Genomic DNA, 20,557 nt, shown 5'->3' with positions numbered 1-20,557 from the left:
CATTTCGAATTGTCTTTCCCCTGCCGTCAGCCCTATGGCAATGCCACAGGCCCAAGGCCAAATTCCAGCTCATAGTGGAGGATGTGTGAATACCATAGGCTAAGAAAATAGCAGGAGACGAACTGACAGTCCCCAAAGTGCCAGCTTACCCCGCTAGTTCCCAGCAGGCTGTTGGATTAAGATATAAACGAAACATATGGAGCTGAGAACAAGCATATGTCAGCCATACTGTGGTCCATGTTCCTGTCACGTGCAGGCACCAGGTCATTTTAATCATGGAAACACCACCAAGCAGGCTACCCAAATATTTCTACAGAACCCAAGTTGAAGTCAATGCTTTATTTCTCACACCCTCCTTCTTTAATCAGCCTCATCTGCAGTATCCCAGTATAGGCACATCCGGAAGGAATCACAATGTCACCCATGCATACACGCACACATACAAAGAAAAAGAAAAGTGAGAGAGGCGACTGGTTAGTCCCCACACACCGAACCATTCTTCCTGGGACTGTTTCTGTTGAATTCCTTATCCTCAGGCAAAATAATAAACTTCATCGTCAACAACAAAAACTTATTGAACAGTCTTTCACTGTAGGTGCACCCAGAGGTGATGGGAGCCCACTGGTGAAAACTGCTTCGGCCTTGGCTGCCCATGTGTGCATTCCAGTAGCCCTGCGTGGCCTGGAGTGTGTACACACAGGTCCCTTTGTCCTCTCAGGCCCATTTTTCTCTCAAAATACACATTCTCTAAATAGATCTGTAAGCTGGTCGTGAAGAAACAATGAGGTTTACAGTGCAGGCTATCAACCACACAAATGTTTAAGCCCATTGACAAACAATTGAGTTTTGCAAAGGAAACTTCTCAAAGAAAAGCCAGATTAAGAACAGACTTTTAACCACCAAAATGGGTTCGCTGGAGTCTCAAAGTCTTAAAGATCGGACTTATTAGAATACCAATGAAGGCCCAGAGATAGAACTTGATGGTTAATTAAGTGCAACACTTAAATGGATGAGATTCCTTTCATTCACACAACCCCCAAACATTTCCATCAGTACCAAACATTTCCATCAGTACCCAAAGCAACAAGCCATTCCTTCTACCATGGAGGCATTCGACTTTGCAGCATGATAAACTGGGGCCTGCGTGTGGTCTTTAAGGAGTGGGCAAGGGGACATGACACACCCTAAAAGCAAAACCCAGCACATCAAGCAGAGATGTCTGACCAAAACTTCCTACAATGTTTTCTGCAGTTAATTTCCTGCGTGTGATCTTGTTAGCTTTACTTTCCCCGTGTTCATCTGACTAGCTAAGTTTTAAATGTGGGTATGAATGTGCCTGCGTTGTCCTATGTGGGGAAAAGAGATGGAGAACCATATATGTAGTGTGTTACATCAGACTCTTACCAGAAATTGTGGTAGGAAATGCCATGAGGCATCCCTTTATGTGATGTGCCTTCCCATGGATGATGCGTCTCCTTGTTTATGATGCTTATTGGTAATGTCATGGTGATACCTTGGCCTTGGCTTTCAATGTACCCTAGGACAAAGCATTTGCCTGCTCTTAGTGGGAAAAAAGAAAGTATCCAGGATATACATGACATAGAACTTTATTACAATTTCTAGTATTTCTCATCATGAACATGTAATAGACATTATTCAGTTCACTTCTTTAGGAGGGTATGTTCTACAAATGATAATATTGATGTGGGCTGTATCTTATTGATATAAGCCTCATTGCAAGTTTTGGCTCTTATGATCATTAGTGAATTTACCACAGCTTCTTTGAAATGAATTTATAACAGCTTCTTTGAAAAATCTCAACAGTCCCTGCTTTCTTAAATCAAAATGAAACAATTCTTCCTTCCAATTATGAAAGTAATACAGGTCATTGTAGAAAATATGGAAATAATAAATAATACATTCTCTTACAGTCACAGGGAATCCCTGGTAACATTTTGGTCTATTCCCTTTCATTTTTAAAGTGTACATAATGAAATAATTGTAGTCATAATACAAATATAATTTCATAATCTAATTTTCCTCCTAATATCGCCCTAGTCATTAAAAGTACTTTGTGAAGTATTTTAGCAGGAGCATAATATGTCATCATTTGGATGATTTGTAAATTATTTCACTATGCTCCAACTATTGTATATTTAGATTGCTTCCAGTTTTACACAACCATTATTAGCATTTCAACAAATATTTTGTCAATATTTCAGATTATTCCTGTGGGAGAGATTCTAGAAGTGGGATTACTGGATCACATGGGCATGAACATTTTCAGACTCTTGTTGCATACCATTAAATTGCTTTCCAGAAATAATGTATCAGTTACATTCCCACCAGTAATGAAAGAAACTGCCCATCTATCTCATCACAGCCTCCTCTACATTGAATGTTAAGGGATGTGTTTGAATAAATTATTTGAGGCTCCGCTGAGGTCCACTAGCTTTCTTAGCTTAGTGAAAACCTGCTCTGTCTGAAAAATGCAAGTGTGGTATAAGAGATTCTGGAAACAATGGAAGTTGGAAGTGGGGGGTGGGGAAAAATCTTTATTTCTTAAACAAACTTTCCAGCCAATTATGTTCACCTTTGACAACCATGGGTAAGGAAACTCAGGATGAGGTACCTACTTCCAGATTCCACATTTTCCATGCTGGGCATCTTTCCAATTATGTATATCATTCCTGTACCATTTTATCCCCCTTTCCCTGACCAACTTGTCCTAATTAACTGCCAATCATCCTTTCTATCTCTGTTTCTTTCGATGATTCTTACTCCAGGAAGCCTTCTCAGAATCCCACCACCACTCCCCCCACCCCGTCCTAACAGAAAATTCCTAACAGAAGTTTCCTTCTGGGGAGCTTTTTGCTTCCAAGGCCTAAGTCTTATTCATCTCTATATACTCAGTACCTAATGTAGCTCCTCTTACTGAACAGGTGCTTGGTATACATTTATTGAATGAAGAATGACTGAAAAGAAATGAATGTATGAAATACTGATTGTACCCTATGGTAATGGTTCCCAAAGTGTGTCCCTGGACCAGTGAGAGCAGTAGCACATAGGAACTTGTTAAATTTGCAGACTTGAGAATGAAAAACTCTGGGGATGGGGCCTAGCAATCTGTGTTTTACTCTTCTTTTCTCATTTTCTCCCATCTGGTTTTTGCCAATTTTTAGCTCTATTAGAAATTCTAAAGTGTTTTTAAAGGGCATTCCTTGATATTTTATGCTTTTTGGCATCCTATGAAGCTTCCCTTATATTGCAGGCCTGAATTTAGAATGAGAAGTCACAGCCCATGTTTGCTCTACTTTATTTGAAGTCAGGGGGGAAAAATGCAGGCATTTACTTGCCCTTTAATAATTTTAAGTCTACACCTTTTCAACACCCTGGTGGCCATCAGAAATATTTTTGTTTCTTCCTCCTTTGGCACTGTGGAGGCTTTTAGTACTTTCATTCATCTAACAAATATTTGTTGCAGGATTAACAGTGTGATAAATGTGGCACGTTTTCCTTTACATGTGCATTTTGCAATCAGCCCCAGATGCTAGGCATTTATTGACTCTGCTGAGCAGTTCTAGAAGGCAAGCTGCTTGAGAGAAGTCACATTTATCTCCATTGCAAGAACTATATTAAACACCCATAGTCAATGGTTTCGTGTGCACTAGTTTGAGTTGACTCTATTAACGGCTTAACTGTGCAACCACTCTACTGATGCATGGATTAGGAAAAGGAGTTGTGGGAAGAACTTACCAATTAGAAAGTATAATTTTGGAAAAGGCTTAGTCGTCAGAGTATAGGAACTGGGGGAAGACATGGGTTAACATGGGTTAGACATTAAGAGTGGATGAGGGCTCATCAACTGGTAAGTTGAGAGGCACAGTGGAAAGAGTATGAGCTCTGGAATCAGACGTTCACGGACTTGAATCCCGGCTCTGCCACTTCCTAGCTGTGCTGACCACAGGCAGGTTAATTAACCTCCCTCTGCCCGTTGGCTCATCTGTAAAATGGGGATAATAATAGAAGTGATCTCATAAGGCCATGGTGAGGATTACATGATACAATCTACATACTTCCAGCACTGTGCCTGCTGTTGAGTAGGTCAACAAATGATGGCTCTTAACTATCTACCAGTAAATAGCCTACTATCTACCAGTAAGTATCCAAGTCTTCCCTACTACTCCAAGCAGACTGCCACTGCAGCTACATCCTTTCTTTCTGAGGTTTGTCTGAATTTGCAGTTTGGAGGGGAGTGCCTCCAGGGGTCATGGAGGTTGTGGCCTCTTTTTACTCTCCTCAGAAATTCATGGCCCCTTACCACCACCCCAGATAAGACCGAGACTCCCTAAAAGGAAACGGTAGAGCCACCTGCTGAAATTAGAAAGCCAGCTCATCCTGGTCCTCAGTGCAAAGGGAAGCGGGTGCGAAGAGTTAGCTGTGGGGGTGGGGGTGGAGTGTGATGCTGTAGGAGGAATTCTGGAGCTGGGGAGGCTACCATCACCCAGTGGAGAAATAACCAGGACCAGAGAGGTAAGTCTAACTTAAGAAGGAAGAAAGAGCAGATTTGGGAAAAGAAAAGGAAATGTGAGGTTTGGCCAGAGATGAGTCCAGACTCAAGCAGTAATCTTCCTGCCCCCAAACCCCACTCCACACTGCATCACAGCCAAGCGGCAACAGATGCAGGGCAATTGTCAGAATGGGAGTAGAATGGCAAAAGCAGAACGCTGCCTCAACTGTGTGCAAGATGGATGAATTTGACAGGTACATCAGGCTGTGCTTCTAAGTCTAAAACCGTGCTGCGGTGGTGGCAGTTTGTGTGCAAATTGGTCAGACTGGCTAAGCTCGCTGAATGTCCATCACATGTGAATTTAATTTTTCATCTTTTCGTAGGAAAAAAAAAAAACAAATGACAATCCCTAGACCCATTATGGGTTTCTGATGATTTTTCTGATGAGGTTTCTGATGATTTTTCCTGCTGGAGTAAAGTTTAAGAGGAAAAAAAAAAGCCAAGTAGGAAAAAAAAGGGAGGATTCCAGTTTTCTTTTCACTGGGGAGCACATGCTTTCCATGTGTGGGGAAGAGAGGAGAGGAGCCGCCTGGGTTCTTTCCCAGCTCTGAATGTTTTGGCTCCATAGTAGACTCACTCTCCCCAAGCTGGCAGCCTTCAGTTTCAATGTTGTTTCTGAGAAATGTACAGACAGTCTTGTGGGGGCTCCTTCGGGAACTGCACTAGCCCGAGGAAAACATTTAAGGGTGCCCCGATTTCATCCCTGGGATTTCCAAGCCCTGTCTTTGTCCTCACTCCGCCAGGCACAGAGTAAGGAAGTCAGTAAAAGTTTAATGAAAGACTTACCTGCTGTATGAATGAATGAATGAATGAGTGCTAAATTGTGCAATCATCTATCAAAGTTGTTAGCAAGGAGGAGGAGAGCTATAAATGAAAAGACATACCCATCAATGGCAATGTGTTTGGAATTTTATTGAAACATGTAAAAAAATGAGACCATCAGCAAATTTGAACACCAATTAGATACTGGATGATTTTATTTGCCCTGCAATGTGTTTTTCAAAAGTTTTAATGTTGCCATCCTTTTAAAAAATAGGAGATGTTACATTAAAATCCAGAAAACCAGCTTATTTTGAAAAAAAAAAAAACCGAAACAACGGAGGAACCGTTTGCTCTTTTGGAGGCGAGGCAAGTGCTCTCAAGTTTCCCCAGTCTCATCTCAGGTCCAGAATAAGGGCCATCTCTTCCACGAAGGCTTCTCTGAAACAGGAGTGATCTCTCATCCCTCTGAGCTCCTGGAAACACATTTTAATTATTCACCCAACTTCTAGCACAAACTGCCTGTACTTGGTTATTTGTGAATGGTCTTATCTCCCCCCAGGACTGAGTTACAGCCTTTAGAAACTCTAAACACTGACAAGATCACATAAGGGTGCCTTCCCATGTGTAATTCCAAATCAAATTTTCTTTTTCAAAGTGACAACAATGCTTACAAGTAGGCTGAAGACCAATTTTCTAGATTAAAAAATTTTTCTCCAACTTCTTATTTTGAAAAATGTCAAACCTACAGAATTGTTGAAAGAATTGTTGTAGCCATCTAGTTTCACCAAAATTTTTGACATTCTGTAATATTTACTCTGCTTTCCCCCTGAAATACTTGACTAAATTTCAGACATTGACATTTCACCCCTAAATTCCTCAGCATTTCTTTCTTAAGAAAAAAGAACATTTTCTCAGATTTCACCAATTGTCCCAATAATGAATGCCTTTGAGATAAAGCTGCCTTTTTTCAGTCTAGTTTCCAATCAGAGATCATGCATTGCATTTGGTCTCTTTAGCTTCCTTTGATCTGGAACAATCTTTCATGCATTGACATTTTTGAAGCTGCCTGGCTTGTAGAATATGCCAAGGTCTGGATTTGTCAGACTGCTGCCTCATTATTAGATTTGGTGTCACCATTTTTTCAAGAAACTACAACGCTGATGTTGCATTTTTCTTCTGTTTGTGAAGGTCTGGATAAGGTCATCAAAATATTTGTGTGTATGTGTGTGTGTGTGCACACTTTGCTGGTGCCTTAATTATGTGTGTGTCATATAAATATCATGGAGACCATCTTGGTATGTTATGATGCATAGCACTGATCTCTGTATATACTTACAAGCAGGGCTAAGTACATAAAGAACCTAAGTATCCTAAGTATATAGTTAGGAGCAGGGCATCAGGCGTTGTAATGCCAAACTGTTTTTCCCCCACCTGTATTGATCTACAACCTCACCAACATTTACTCTCCACTCTTCAATTTTTGCCAAATCTGTTGGTGTAACCTCTATCTTATTGTGGTTTTCCTTGATATTTTCTTGACTACTAAGGAGTTTGACCATTTTTCCCTATGTTTATTGGCCATTTGTGTTTTCTCTCCTGGGAAAGGCCTGTTCCTACATTTTTCTCACTTTGAGGGAGGTTCTTTATCTTACTGATTCTAATCACATATAAATTAAATATTTCCCAGTCTCTCATAAAACAGTATCACATGAGGCCATGTGCTTAGATACTGTGGTCCAATGTTTTGGGTTCGAACTCCAGCTTTGTCACTAAAGTGTGTGATGCTGGACAAATTAATTGTGTCTTTCTCTCTGATAATAGTACATCTCTCACAGGGTAACAGGGGATTAAGTGAATATCAGGTAATGCAATTAAAACAGGGCCTGGCACATAGTAAAGAGTCACTGCTATTATAAGCTTCTTGCACTTATAGGTTCCATGCAATTTTGAGACAGTGGGCTTTTCAAAGTGCTCACCCCACACATGATCTCTTGCTCCCTTTTGGGGTTTCCTGCACCATACCTAGGGCCCCATTTATACACTGTGTCCCTACAGCCGTGTGTCATACCACACTAACGGGGACGACTACACCTTGTTCACACAAGTGCCCCATGAAGTGGGGTCTATCCCGTGAACCTTCATCAGGCCAATGAAGTTCTTCCTTGGGATGGGGAAAAAACATTTTGCAACCTCAAAGGACCTCCTCCAAAATCTGAAGAGATAAATGCCAATAGGTCCCCCTTCTTCACTTTAAAGACCTACAGACACTCTAGAAATATTTCACTCACACTCAACCTTTAGAGCGTCACGATTTATTCGGCAACAGTTTAAGAAATTGTGAGCTTAGAATCGGGCCTCTAGCGCCTCACAGCAACCTACGCCCCATCATTCTCCCCTCCCTGGGTCTCTTCCCCCAACGTGGGCCTTTCTGTAGCGTTGCAAAGACTAGCACGCCCATAGTACAAGTGCACCCAGGAGGAACCTCAGTAAGGGTTTGCTAAGCCAAAGAACGGTGGCAGGAAGGAATGTCACAGTGTTGCTAGGTGAATGGGAGGAGATAAGATGAAAAAAGGCCTGAGGGCCAGGCAGGGCGACGATTGGCTGGTCCCGAGGGTGGGGGTGGGCGGGTAGAGCAGCCAACTTCGGAGAGAGTTTCGGGCGGCCAGGAAACCCTCGTGCCGAGGGTCCAGGAGCTGTGAGCCAGGAGAAGCGCGGGGAACTTTGGTGCCCCTAAGTGGGCCGGGCGGTTGCGGTGGCCCCGCCCCGGCCCCGCCCCCAGCCCCGCCCCCGGGTGCTCGGGCCTCCGCCGGAGCCCGGCCGCCCCAGAGCCTGCGCACTGCGGCCTGAGCGCCACTAGCGGCTCCGGCCCGGCTCGGAAGATGGCGGACCGCGCCGGCGCGGGCAGCAGCACATCCTTGCGGGGGCTGCGGGAACGCATGGGTGAGTGGGCCGGAGGCTCCCGACGGGGGTGGGGGTGGGGTCGGGTCGGCGCGGGAGGTGGGCTTCCCGCAGTCCCCGGGCCCTGGGAGCGGCGTGACCGTCGCCAGCAAACTTTACTCCACAGTCGCCCGGCGCCTGTCGGTCCTCCCCTCACCCCCTCCCCCGGAACCCCTCGTGAGAACCGGGAGCCGTTCTGGGCCGGGGGCACGACGGGAAAAGGCCCGCCGGCACCGCCAACTGCGGAACTCCCGCGGGCGGGGCGCAAGGAAACTAACGGGCGCTGCTGGCGGGGGAGGTTCGGGGAAGGGGGGTAAGTCACCCTGGAACCCCGGCGTCCAGCCGACGGTTCCCAGCCCGGCCTGGCATTGGGGAGCGGCGAAAGGACATGCAACCGCTGCGAACGGCTGCGCGCCGCTGGCCGGGCTGTGGGGCACCCGCCCAGACCCCGCACCCCGCGCGGGGGGACCGCCTCTTCGGCGAGGGGAATCCCTTCCAGGCAAGGATAGTTTTAAGTTCCCTTAGCCCAGGGCTTTCGCAGTTTAATGCTCTTTGGTTGTTGAAATCCTCCTTCTCCCAAAGGCTTACCTCCTGCACCCTCCTGGGCCAGGGCCAGCGAGGGATGAGCTGTCGGGATCAGTTTCTTTGGAAGCTGGGATGAAACTTGGCTCGCTGCTCCTCCTGATTTGCCTGCTGTAGCACATGACTTCGACAAGATGTCACCTTCCGTGGGACATCTTGCGATCCCTAGGCTGAACAGAACGGGAATCAGTACTTCAGCATGCTTTCCCCGCAACCCATCCCGTTGCCAAAAAGTTTTCCCCCTTCTAAAACCGTTAATTTTCTAAGATCTGGCGGTGTGTTGCTTAGGCCAGGAGAAGGCTCGACTACTTGGGCGATATGGCACCCCGCGAGTTTGCGGGATTGCTCTTTTGCAAGCTCTTAGGCTAGTTGCTTCTACTATGAGCTTGAATTAAACGAGTTTGTTGAAATCCCGAGGGGTTTTTCATATGTAACTAAAAAATCAATTTCGATCCAACTGAAATAGGCGATTAGGAGGCTATACGTTATTTAAGAACACTTTGAATCAAGTCCCCAAGGAATGCGTCAGAAAGAGATACACTTGCATTGTGTCGATAGTGAGAAACGAGTTTTCCTTTTCTTACCTTTAGCTTATGGTTCTGGTCCCCTTTAGAGAGTTTGCAATAAATTAAGGTTGTTTTATTGCCTGTTGACACCTAAGGCTCTCTGACACTGGTTTGAGTGATTTAATGTAACAGGCATTAATTCCAGTATGTTAAAGGAGCTATGGTCTGGATTCCCCTAAAAGCATTTGGAAAGTATTTGAAAATTATGCATGGAACAGTTGCTTGAATTCACACTATTTCACACACAAAAATGAAAGCCATGCCAAAAAAAGGCCTAATCCAGAACCCTAGTTTACATCTTTACTGCCCTTTTCAAACTGGGAATTGAAAACATCACAGACTTTGACTGAGCACCAGCTTAACTCGAATTGCATTTTCCTGAAGGGGACAAGGAAACAATACAGTGCTTTTGCTAGGAAACAATACAATGCTTTTGCTAATAGGCCAATTTCATCTCCTGCTGGGCGCCGGGCTGCAAGATTTAAAACACTGTTCTGAGCAAATAACTCATTTAGGCACAGTAGAGAAGAACGTCAATAGAAATTGCCTACATAGGTACATTATACACATACATTTATTGAGTTACATTTTCTGCGCATAGCACTGTGCTAAGGTTGTAGGCATCCCAAAGAAATATCCTTATTTTACCAAAACACGTGTTTCATATTTTTGTACAGAATTGTTTTAAAATGAAATTTGTTTGACTACTTCAACTGGACAAGCATAAGAAACTTGGCCACTGTCACCTTTCTCTTCTTGATTTTCCGAAAATCACAAATGATTTCTGAGTTTAGAATAAATTATTCCAAAGAATACTCTTATTTTCTACAAATGCAGAAAAAGCAACTGAGTTCCAGAGCCAGATTATCATAGCATTTTCAAGCCCCATCTATAAAGTCCTGGGCAGTTTGTACAACTTACATGTGTGCCGTAACAGGGAGCTTAATATTTTTTCCAAGTAGTGCTATCCCACTGTAGACAGCTCTAATTTCCATTTTCTTTAGGACATGCTCCTTTTGAATTGGCCTCTCTAGGCCTATGACTTTGGCTGTTGTTGTCTTTGGCAAAACTCACAATTTGCCTAATTTTTGTGGTTCCCTGGTGGCAGATTTCTAACTTTGGTTTCATATTAACTTTTTTCTTAATGGTTTCTCACCATCTCCTTGGCCTAGTGATGTGCAAATTCTCCCATCTCCATGAAGAGAGATCCTTGGCATGGATGGAATGGATCTGCCTGGGACCACACCACTCCCAACTGCTCAGCTTTGGAGGGTGGATCAAGGGCAAGGCCAGCAGCTGTGGGGAGGGTCAGCTATTCTGCTCTTGGAAGAGTAGCTGCTGTGTGACTCCCCAGGGGGAACTTTGGGCACTACCCCTGGTGGGACCTCCATAGGAGTCTGGCGATTGCTCTTTTTTATTCTGTTATCCAAATAGCAGTGAGTATCATTAAATCTACTAATCTGTAAAAATTAATTTCATGGTAGGCTGTTCCCTGCCAAAACCATAGCCCTTTTAATAATAATAATAAAAAAAGCCTTTCAATATATTTTTGTAACCTATACCTTTGCTTCCTAATGAAAATACTCATTTTGGGGATCTCATATTTCTAATTAGTGCACAAGAAAGCATCTTGTGGAACAAAGGTCATGGAGAGATGGGGCTACAAATTTTATTTGAGTTGTGCCGGTGATTTCAAGAGCAACAGCTGTGGCTGATAATTTAGATTTGCTGAATAAGTATTGTGATGAGTATTTATCATTGATATCCCATGGGATTAAGCACTTGGAGGTGATTGTTCTTGGGCCCTGCCTTGGGAAGATTACTACCATGCTTGACCTAGTTGTCATGGAAAAGTGTTCTTCCTTCCTGCATTTAGTGATAGAGGCTGTGTGTGTTTATATGTTTTAGGGGGAGAGAGCAGGAAGGGAGAGAAGCAGAAATCTTCCACTTTATTAAAGTCAGTAGTAAGCTAAAATGCTTTTTGTCCCAAAAGGCCCTCAAATATTTAATGGTGTCTTTTAAAAATCTATTAAGTATATGTTTTGTTCTGGTGTTTAGAAAGCATTCTTTAATTTGGGCTCCTGGGTTCTCCCTAGGGGCGCTTAACTGTTTTGGGTTTGTTTCATTCTGACGCCTTTATTGGCCTAAATAGCCAGGATGATTAAGAAAGGAATCCTTACACAAAAGAGATTGTCACTTTTCCCCTGATAGGAGAATGGTTTTCATTATGCCTTTTACAAATTTTCTCTAAATTTAGACCTTTCTTAGCCACAGCATAGTGCGTTTTTATATTTTTAAACAACTTATTATAAATGGTGGCTCCTTTTTAAAAAAATCTTTCTGTTGCTATATTTTAAAAGTACATTGTAAGTAAGTTTTAAGTCCAAACCATATGTTTCATTTATTTTATATTTATTTCACAATAGATTTATTTATTGACCAATTTGTTTATCATTAACTTTATACATTTAGGTCCTAATTCCTTCTTTCTGATATTTCAAACAGAAGTAAGCTTAGAAGTAGCTGTGGTAGGAGTAAGGAACTAAAGCATAGAAAAGTTAATGTGGTTCTTACATAGTTTGCTCCTTGATATTATGTAATATTTAAAAGTAAAGTTACATTTTAATCTACCGCTGAATCAAGTTCTGGCTTCACCACTTACTACCTGAGAAACTTATGCTTAGCTTCAGTTTGCTCATCTTGAAAAAGAATGAGGAAAATAATAATGTCTACTTTATAGGATTGTTGTGAGAATTAAATCAGGTAATGTAAATGGAAAGAACTTTGTAAATGGTATAATGATGTACAGTTATCCCTTGTGGAAATTTTTAGAAAAGTACTTTATATAGATCAAGATTCATCAATTTTAGTAATAATTTACACATTTCCTTATTCATCTCCAGACAAAAGACAGCTATTACTTTATTTGGTGGCTTACCATTAGTATAAAAACTACAGAACGATATGAAGATAGAAATATTCTAAATACCTTGCTGTTCTTTTTAAGTAAATGTTAGGTAAATTCCCTCGCAATGAAATTAAATAAAATGTTCTTTCACTTTGTTAAGCCCAGATACCAAGGTGTTCTCCCGTTGCTTAGGCATTTTAAATAATTTTTAAAGCCTGTCCTTTTTGTAAATATCTTTCCTGTCAATAGGAATTTGGGTGTTAAAGGTCTAAAAAAATCAGATTTGGTATTATTACCACGTTAACAGTTTTATGATTTAGTTCATTATTTCCACCACAGCTACTTCTGTGGTTTCTTCTGTTTAATAAGCTCTGGAATGAATGTGGTCAAATTGTACAGTTTGAAAGAAATTGTCTTTAAAGGACAGCTAAATTGTTTGAAAACGTGGACTGTTCAATTTTATAAGTAGAACTGAATGTGCAAAAATAATGCACAAGGTACTTTTATTTTCTCTGTGCTCAAGTAGAAAGGTTGCTAGTGGTGGGAAACTATGTGGGAGGGCTTAATTTCTAACCTCTATTTAAGAATTTTTCTTAGTGTGCCAGTGCTAAAATTCAGAAGAAAATTTGTGGTTCGCAAAATTGCCAGTAGTTAAATTATTAGGAACTTGAGAAGAGTCTAATCTTCCAATTTAACTAGGTCATAGATTATCTGGGTTGTTAGGTCCCTGAATTAAAAAAAAAAAAAAAAAAAACTACTTTTTTCTCTTTTGAAATGATCGCTATGGCAGCCATTATGAGGTCACCTTGGAGGTTACTCTGTAAAATGGCTACCAGATCTCTTTCCTCAGTGGCAGCTAACATATCAGAGTCCATTCATTCTACTCCCTTATTTATTGTAATTGCCTAACTTCCAACTGTTACATTTTTCTTAATACATAGAAACCAGAATTACATGCAGTATCCACGGGGCATATTTCCTGTGATTATTATACAAGGGTTTTCAGTGTTAATTGCCATACCCTTCCTGAAGGTGCCCTGTATTTGGGGCCATGTGGCTAATCCTGGGTAGATACAACCATACATGGAATTAAAGGATTTGGGGGAATCCCTTATAATAAGTCTTACCTGTATCACCCTCTAATTTTAGTTTTTATTACTTTCCTCAAATCGTGCTCCCCTATTCTTATACTTAACCCTTATTGAAGTTCCTTTACCACTTTTCTGCCTGTTTATATGAGTCATGGTAGCATTTGGTAGAATGGATATTTGTTTGATATTTTTCTACCTAGAGAATATCATTTGATTGGCCTGTCCTTCTAGATGAGTACTTCTCCGCCTTCACTGTGCATCAAGATAGAGCTTTGAAAAAACGGTAGCTGCCTGGACCACCTCCCACCCCCACCCCCGAGATGTGGGAGTGGCCCAGGCTTTGCTAATATTTTTTTAGAGTGACTTTGTGATTGATGTACAACCAGGGTTGAAACCCCCTGCTCCTAGGTAGTTTATAAATATACTTTGTTACATTGGGCCCAGTCTCTGAGGGATCTCACTGTTGACACTTTCATATCCAGATTCAGATCCATACATTGCTAACTTTATTTTCTGAATTCCCAATATTTGGTGGAACATATTTTTTCCAATTTCTTATAAGCTGTTTTTCTAGTACCTGGCAAAATGTCTTCGCTGAGGCATCTTTGAGTGCTGATAATTAGCTCCTCCTCATCCACAAGCTCGTGCTGCTGCTAACAATTTTAACTATCTTTATGTCCACAATACCCTGGCACATCCACAGTCAGCACTTTTAATCTTTGTGAAATTATTGTTGAACATCCTAGATAATCTATCTTGACTATTAATCCAGATTAATCTGTTATAGATCTACTTTATAGAAGACACTAACTTCAATGATCCTATCCTTTATCATCAAAAATAAAAGTGGCCATAGTTTCCTGACCCCCGTGTTAGCAGTTTGTATTCTTAATCTCCAATCCCTGATCTCCTTTCTTTTTCTCCTAATATTTTAGTTGCTGCAGCTCATGCAATAGCTGAAGAAAGGCGTAATCAGAGTGGGTTTACTTGCACTATATCCCAGTCTTCAAATATAAGAGCAACATGTAAACCAGGTATAATTTCTACACTGCCTTGATTGATGTCAAAGTGTCATAACTTTAACGTGTGATACCCTATTAATGTGTAACCATGTTCTTTTTTTTTAGTTATAGATGGTTCTGTGCTGAAAAATGACATCAAACAAAGACTAGCAAAGGAGCGCAGAGAAGAATCCAGGAGGCTGCAAGATGGTATATTTGAAACATTTTTTAAAAAATCAAAATGAATGAATTTTGTGTTAAGATTATATATTTCTAAGGTCATTTTACTTGCTTTTCTGAATCTGTGTAATAGGTGTTTTAGTTTTCCTTGGCTACTCAAGCAAAACCTATGCAATGAGATGGCTTAAACAATGGGAATTTTTTGGCTTGCTGTTTTGAGGCTAGGAGAAGTCCAAATCAAGGTGTCATCAAAGTGATACTTTCTTCCCGAGGACTGGTGTTCCAGGGCTAGCTGCCAGTGATGCTTGGTCCTGGGCACCTCTCATACGGCAGTGCACATGGCAGCCTCTCCTCTCCTCTCCCTTCTCTTCATGCCTCCACTGACTTCCAGCTTCTGGTTGCTCTCTGTCTGAATTGCGTTCTGCTTAGAAAGGACTCCAGCAAGAGGAGTAAGACCCATCCTGGTTGAGTTGGGCCACACCTTAACTGATGTTAAGAGATCTTGAAGAGATCTTATTTACAATGGGTCCATACCCACATGAATGGATTAAGTTTCAGAACACAGTTTTCTGGGATACATAGCTCCAAACCACCACAATAGATTACAATTGTATTTTATATTATAATACTGCATTAAATACTTATACTAAATCAGGTAAAGAAGACTGATGAAAAATATTTGACTAGATTGTTTAATTTTTTAAAAGACTAGTTTTTTTGTTTTAATTTTCTGAGAACTAAGCTATGAAAATTTCTTCAGCATTTACAGAAATAAGCAGAATGGGATGTCAGTAAAAATTATTTTTTTAAAAAACTGAAAATGAAGTGGTTAATAATCTTAACATAAATCTGATGTCTTTTTACTGATTGCTATGCTTTTAAAGGGTACCGTCATATAAATTAGGCTCTAAAAGGATAATCTTTGTAGAATTTGAAAGAGTGCTTTTCAGCCTTATATCTTTCCTCTTTGGTCTTCTAAATCCACTGTCAAAATTAGTGCTTAGCTTCATCCATATGGTCTATAAATTATCTCTGTTTTGATGGAGCAGCTGTTTCTTCCTGTAGCTCTATAGGAGAGTGTTTTACAACTGCATAGACACTCTCTAGGCTTTAGGGAGGGGAAATTTGAATATGGGAAAACATGCAGTTCTTTAATGCAGTACACGACCAAGTCCATTCATGTACAGCTAAAATGCTTATGGTCTGTATATAGATGAAGCCTTTGAAAGAAGTTTCCTATTGGAAGGAAATAAAACATATATTCTGGCCATGTGTTTTATGAAATTCTTAATGTACAACATATTAATATGGTGGGATATAACTTCAGCTCTGATCAGCAGTGATAGGAAATATTTTTTCTCCATTTGGGATTTTATTTTGGACAAGATGAGAGTCACCTGAGTCAATCCAGTTCTTTGTCAGTAAATGACCACCCAGTGAAAATGGCTCATTAGTGGCTATCTCCGTTTACTTATGTAATAAATCTTTAGTTGTTAGCACACATTATGTTATTTTAAGGACAGTAAGATATACTTTTTCCTCCTATGTATATTATGTGGAAAACTTAGTTTCTTGGCTTTTATATATTAATGAATTTGGACTATTTCAGCTAATAAAGAAATGCAACTACTTGAAAAAGAAAGAAAGTCCAAGCTCCAGTACGAAAAACAAATGGAAGAAAAACAACGGAAGCTAAGAGAACAGAAAGAAAAAGATGAACAGCGGAGAGCATCTGCCGAAGAGAAACGGAGACAAAAATTAGAAGAAGAAAGGGTACATCATTTTATGGCCTGTTAATCGTATGATACGCTGTTTTGCCTGGGTCTGGAATATTTTATTCTTAGCCCTCCTCTTCCTTTTCCTGTCCAACCTGTGGAATTGGAACCTCCCAACTCTTCATTTCTTCTTCCTCTCAACATTAGAAGCTCTTGTCCTTGTTCTAATTTGATCCCAAGATTTAGACCCGCTATTCTAGGTAGAAGAACCTGGCCCTGGCACATGGGGTTCCTGAAGCTCAGGGTTTGCTCTGAGTGGCTCTCTACTATAAAGAAGCATTCAGTATTGTCCCATTGCTCACTGTACACAGGCCGACCCCACCAGCTGGCCCTCCCCAGTATGCCTGCATTTGACTGTCTAATCCTTACTTGTCATAACTCCTATAATTGTGTCTGACTCCCCAACCAAATCAGAGCACTCGCTCTCCTTTACAATTTCCCCTGGCTCTCTCTTGTGTGAACTCACACTGTCACTCCACTGTCCCTTGTGTTCTTTCTTCACATTCCTTCCCCCCACCCCCACCCCACCCCAGCTGGGACCCTCTGCTTCAGTAGTTCGTAGCCAACATTCTCTCTCTTCCCCTTCCCCTTCCCCTTTCATTTTCTTTGTTCTTTTTTGGCTCTGCCTCTCTCCTTTCCTTTCTGGACTTTTGTAGCATCTTTGGCCCTCTTTTGGTATGAGTCAGTGGCTTTGTCATGCCCTCTCTTTGTCCCTTCTGTCCCTCTTCAGTCAAGTCAGTTTGTCTTGTGTTGTTTATACTGGGCATTTGGCTACCTGTCTTGTTCTGTATGATTCTCCTGCTGTGACATCAGATTTTTCTCTTAGGTCATTCCACTATTGAGCCTAAGTATGTTTGATGCTTTCTGCTGAATCTGGCATGTTTGCACTGATGCCATTCTCTTTCTTGTTGGCATTCTCGCTGTCTCTTTATTCTAGTGGTGCTCGATGGCTCTTTGTCAGTCTGTCTCTGGTTTTCTACTTATGGCCTTTGCCTGCCTCCATCTCCTCACTTTTCCTTCTGCTTTCTTTGTCTTAGCTTCCCTCTGTTTTTCTCTCCCCATCTTTGGACTTTGCTCTTGTTCTCGGTATGTGTGTGTTTCATCCTCTTAGTATGTGTGTGTTTTCATCTTCCTCCTTTTTCTGTTCTAATTTTTAAATTCTCTTTGGTTCTATATCTCCCTGTGATCTTTCTCTGTGGTGCTCTTTCCTCCTCAACTTGCCCACACGGTAGCTCTAACAACATGCCTCACCCCCAGCCCCTATCCCCCATCTTCAGATCTTTCTTATTCTAGGACTGTTCCATGCTGTTTTTCCTCATCCATGGCTCTCTTCCTCTTTCTCTGTCTTTCTAACTGTTTTTCTGTGTTGGTTATGCTCTTTTTCATGGTAGACTCACATTCGGAATTTCTGTCACTCTCCCTCTTCTTCCTCTTGAAACATCTCCCTATTTTACTTCTCTGTGGTAACAAGATTGAAGGCCAGACAGAGAATATGAATTAAGGACAGTTAAAGAACAAAGGAAAGTAGAACAGAAACCTGTGTGTCAGGTGGGGCAGAGCTCTTGGAGGGAAAAAGAGACTTTCCCAGGGATGGAGTTAAAAAAGAGACCATCTCAAACAGGGATCAGACAGGGAGAACCCAGTGAAAAGAAGAGAATTACAACACAGTGACACTACTGACAGAAAAGGAGCCAAAGACATGGCAAAGGGCTAAAGAGTCAATCACAGAGAGCTAGTGTGGGAGTGTCCCAGAGAGAGCAGGGAAAATGGACACTCTGAATGAATAGACTACATAAAGCAAGAGAGAGAATACTGTGGATAAAACTGAATTTGGTGGTACTGAGGAGGGAGGGAGTGGACACTAGAGCATATATATATGAGCCATGGGCAGCCAAGTATGCAAGAGGGAACTTGAAAGAGCACAGAGGAGAAGCAGTGCAGTTAGAAGCATTGGGATAGAATTCTTAGGAATCAGGAATGTTTTAACAATAAAATATGAATCTCTGGTTTTGGTCTTTATTATAGTTTCAGGGTTTAGGTAAATTTTAAGAATTGCAGCTTCTTTCCTCCTCAGAGGAAATGGACTATTCTCCATTTTCCTCATAGGTTTTTGCCCTCAGAGAAACAGTAGGGACTTTGTGAGGATGATGATAGTTAGGGAAGAATAGAAATCTCCTGACCTTGAAGTTGATTTGCTTGCCTGAGTATAGTGCCTGGTGTGTTAAAGAACAGGGATGAGAAATACCTGAGAGAAAACTGTGCAACTCATTTCTGAAAGTAGAGTTGTTTTGCCATAGCGTGGCAAAATATGGAAACTTTGGTGTTTCTGGATAGTATCATTTTTGTAGAGGTGTTATCCTGACTGTTTCTAAATTGAAGTTGAGGTCAAGTCAAGCACGTCAGCTTTTTAAAAAACTTTTTTTTTTTAATCAGTTAACACCAGAATTAAGGATGATACAAATGTTGCTATAACAGCTGACTCTGACATAGGATTCATTTTGCTTATTTATATGTTATGTTGGCTAATTTTTCTCCTGCTCTATTCCACAAAGAATTTAAGGTGACTTAAAAATACACACCATACCAGATGATAAGATAAATGGCTGAGAGAATCAAGGAAAGGGGAAAATTAAAGTAGGATATAATAAGATATTGTTAGCCTACCCAGTTGTACATTTGCTTTAAATGGCCTACAGATTTGGCTCTAAATTTTCTAACGATAAACAAAGGAGAAAACATGCTCAGTTCTTGAATTCAGGGTCCATAAAACGAAAAACTCATTGTTCTGGGGAGTGGATGTAGCTCAAGTGGTTGAGCACCTATTTCCCATGTATGAGGTCCTGAGTTCAATCTCTGGTACCTCCTAAAAACAGGAAACTCGTTGTTCAGGCAAAGTACTGGTATTGATTTGTAGAACGTTTACCTGATACCAAAACACATGTTGGTGGTGAGGTTGTTTTATAAACCACAGATAAGGTTTATACTAATATAAGGAATATTTCAAACTGTGTTGGCATTTATTTGTTTAAATAGGAGCGATTCAAAGCCGTAATTTACCGTACCTTGGAACGGAGCAACCGTGTTGATCATCGTCAAAAAAGATGGTCATGGGAAGGCTCTGCAACATTGAATTCTGAAAATAAATCTGGTAATTTATATAACTGTTAAACTTTAATGTTCATATTTAAATATTGGCTATTAGTATTAGGTTACATTTAGTGCAAGGTTTTAAACTGTATCCTAAATGAAGACACTGATAATGTTGTCTTTGGAGAATGCATAGTAAATTTATATTTAAAGTTTTGTCATGTGAAATTGCAAAAGAAACAGGTGAAATTAATTTTAAGGATATATTTTATTTAACTCTATATCAAAATCTTAAACTTATAATCATTAATAAAAATGGTTAATGGTTAAAAAGCTCTACATATTTACTTACTATATGTGGACATAATTCCACAGAACTTCATAGAAGGTAATTTAAATGTATACAGTTAGAGAGGAAAGCCTGCAGTGAACATTGTGTATCTCATTAATGCATGTCTGTTCTCTATAGAACTACATTATGAAAACCCATTTTGTTTCAGCTAATGATGCTTTCTTCTTTAAAAATAATTACAGTAAATGTTCTCTCATTTCTCAGCTGATAAACGTTCAAGCTCTACTGAGAAACTTGAACAGGAGAATTCTGCTTTCAATAAACAAATATCTACATCATCTGCAAGTCTCCAAAATTCTATTAAGAGTAAGTAGTTATTTCACATAGTGTACTAAATTTCAATCTAACGAATTCAATTCTTTGTGGTATTTTTATAGTACCATCTATTCTTTAGATGGTAGAACATTGAGATTTATTTCAGCAAAACACATTTGTTTTACAGTAGAGAGATCATCATCATCATTTTATATTTCTACCAATACAAGTCTTTCTTTTGTAATTTTTATATTAATCATACCAGATAGGTTCGTTGGACTTGGAGAGCTGAAACTGAAACATTTTGACCAGAAAACATTATGATTAAGTGGCATAATAAGCTATTTCCTTCATCTTCTGTTTAGTCATTCAGTTTCCATTAAGTACCTGGATAATACCTCATTTAAAAAAAATAATAGCATATGTATAGTAGTTGACAGTTTGCTCTGCTTTACATATATCGCATTTGTTATTTACAACCACCTTGTAAA

The 20,557-nt window shown here is 40.5% G+C and overlaps 1 protein-coding gene across 9 annotated transcripts in view; it reads left to right on the top strand.

Moving 5' to 3' along the window:
• The window catches only part of MAP7D3 (MAP7 domain containing 3), a 45,006-nt gene that overhangs the window by 4,197 nt on the left and 20,252 nt on the right, over positions 1–20,557 (top strand). For 7 of the 9 annotated variants that reach the window (XM_058292145.1, XM_058292144.1, XM_058292143.1 and 4 more), the window contains exons 1-6: positions 8,121–8,272; positions 14,352–14,450; positions 14,544–14,627; positions 16,207–16,370; positions 19,406–19,520; positions 20,016–20,117. In XM_058292145.1, the coding sequence (XP_058148128.1) occupies positions 8,212–8,272; positions 14,352–14,450; positions 14,544–14,627; positions 16,207–16,370; positions 19,406–19,520; positions 20,016–20,117 (625 nt within the window). In that variant the 5' untranslated portion in view covers positions 8,121–8,211. Of the gene's footprint in view, positions 1–8,120; positions 8,273–14,351; positions 14,451–14,543; positions 14,628–16,206; positions 16,371–19,405; positions 19,521–20,015; positions 20,118–20,557 lie in introns of those variants that run through there. The other 2 variants (XM_071213103.1, XM_058292140.2) reach the window with 1 other exon arrangement.

This window comes from Dasypus novemcinctus, chromosome X (assembly GCF_030445035.2).
Source record: "Dasypus novemcinctus isolate mDasNov1 chromosome X, mDasNov1.1.hap2, whole genome shotgun sequence".
Lineage (NCBI taxonomy): Eukaryota > Metazoa > Chordata > Mammalia > Cingulata > Dasypodidae > Dasypus > Dasypus novemcinctus.
The sequence above is the reverse complement of the archived record's forward strand: the minus strand, read 5'-3'. Positions and strand labels throughout refer to the sequence as shown.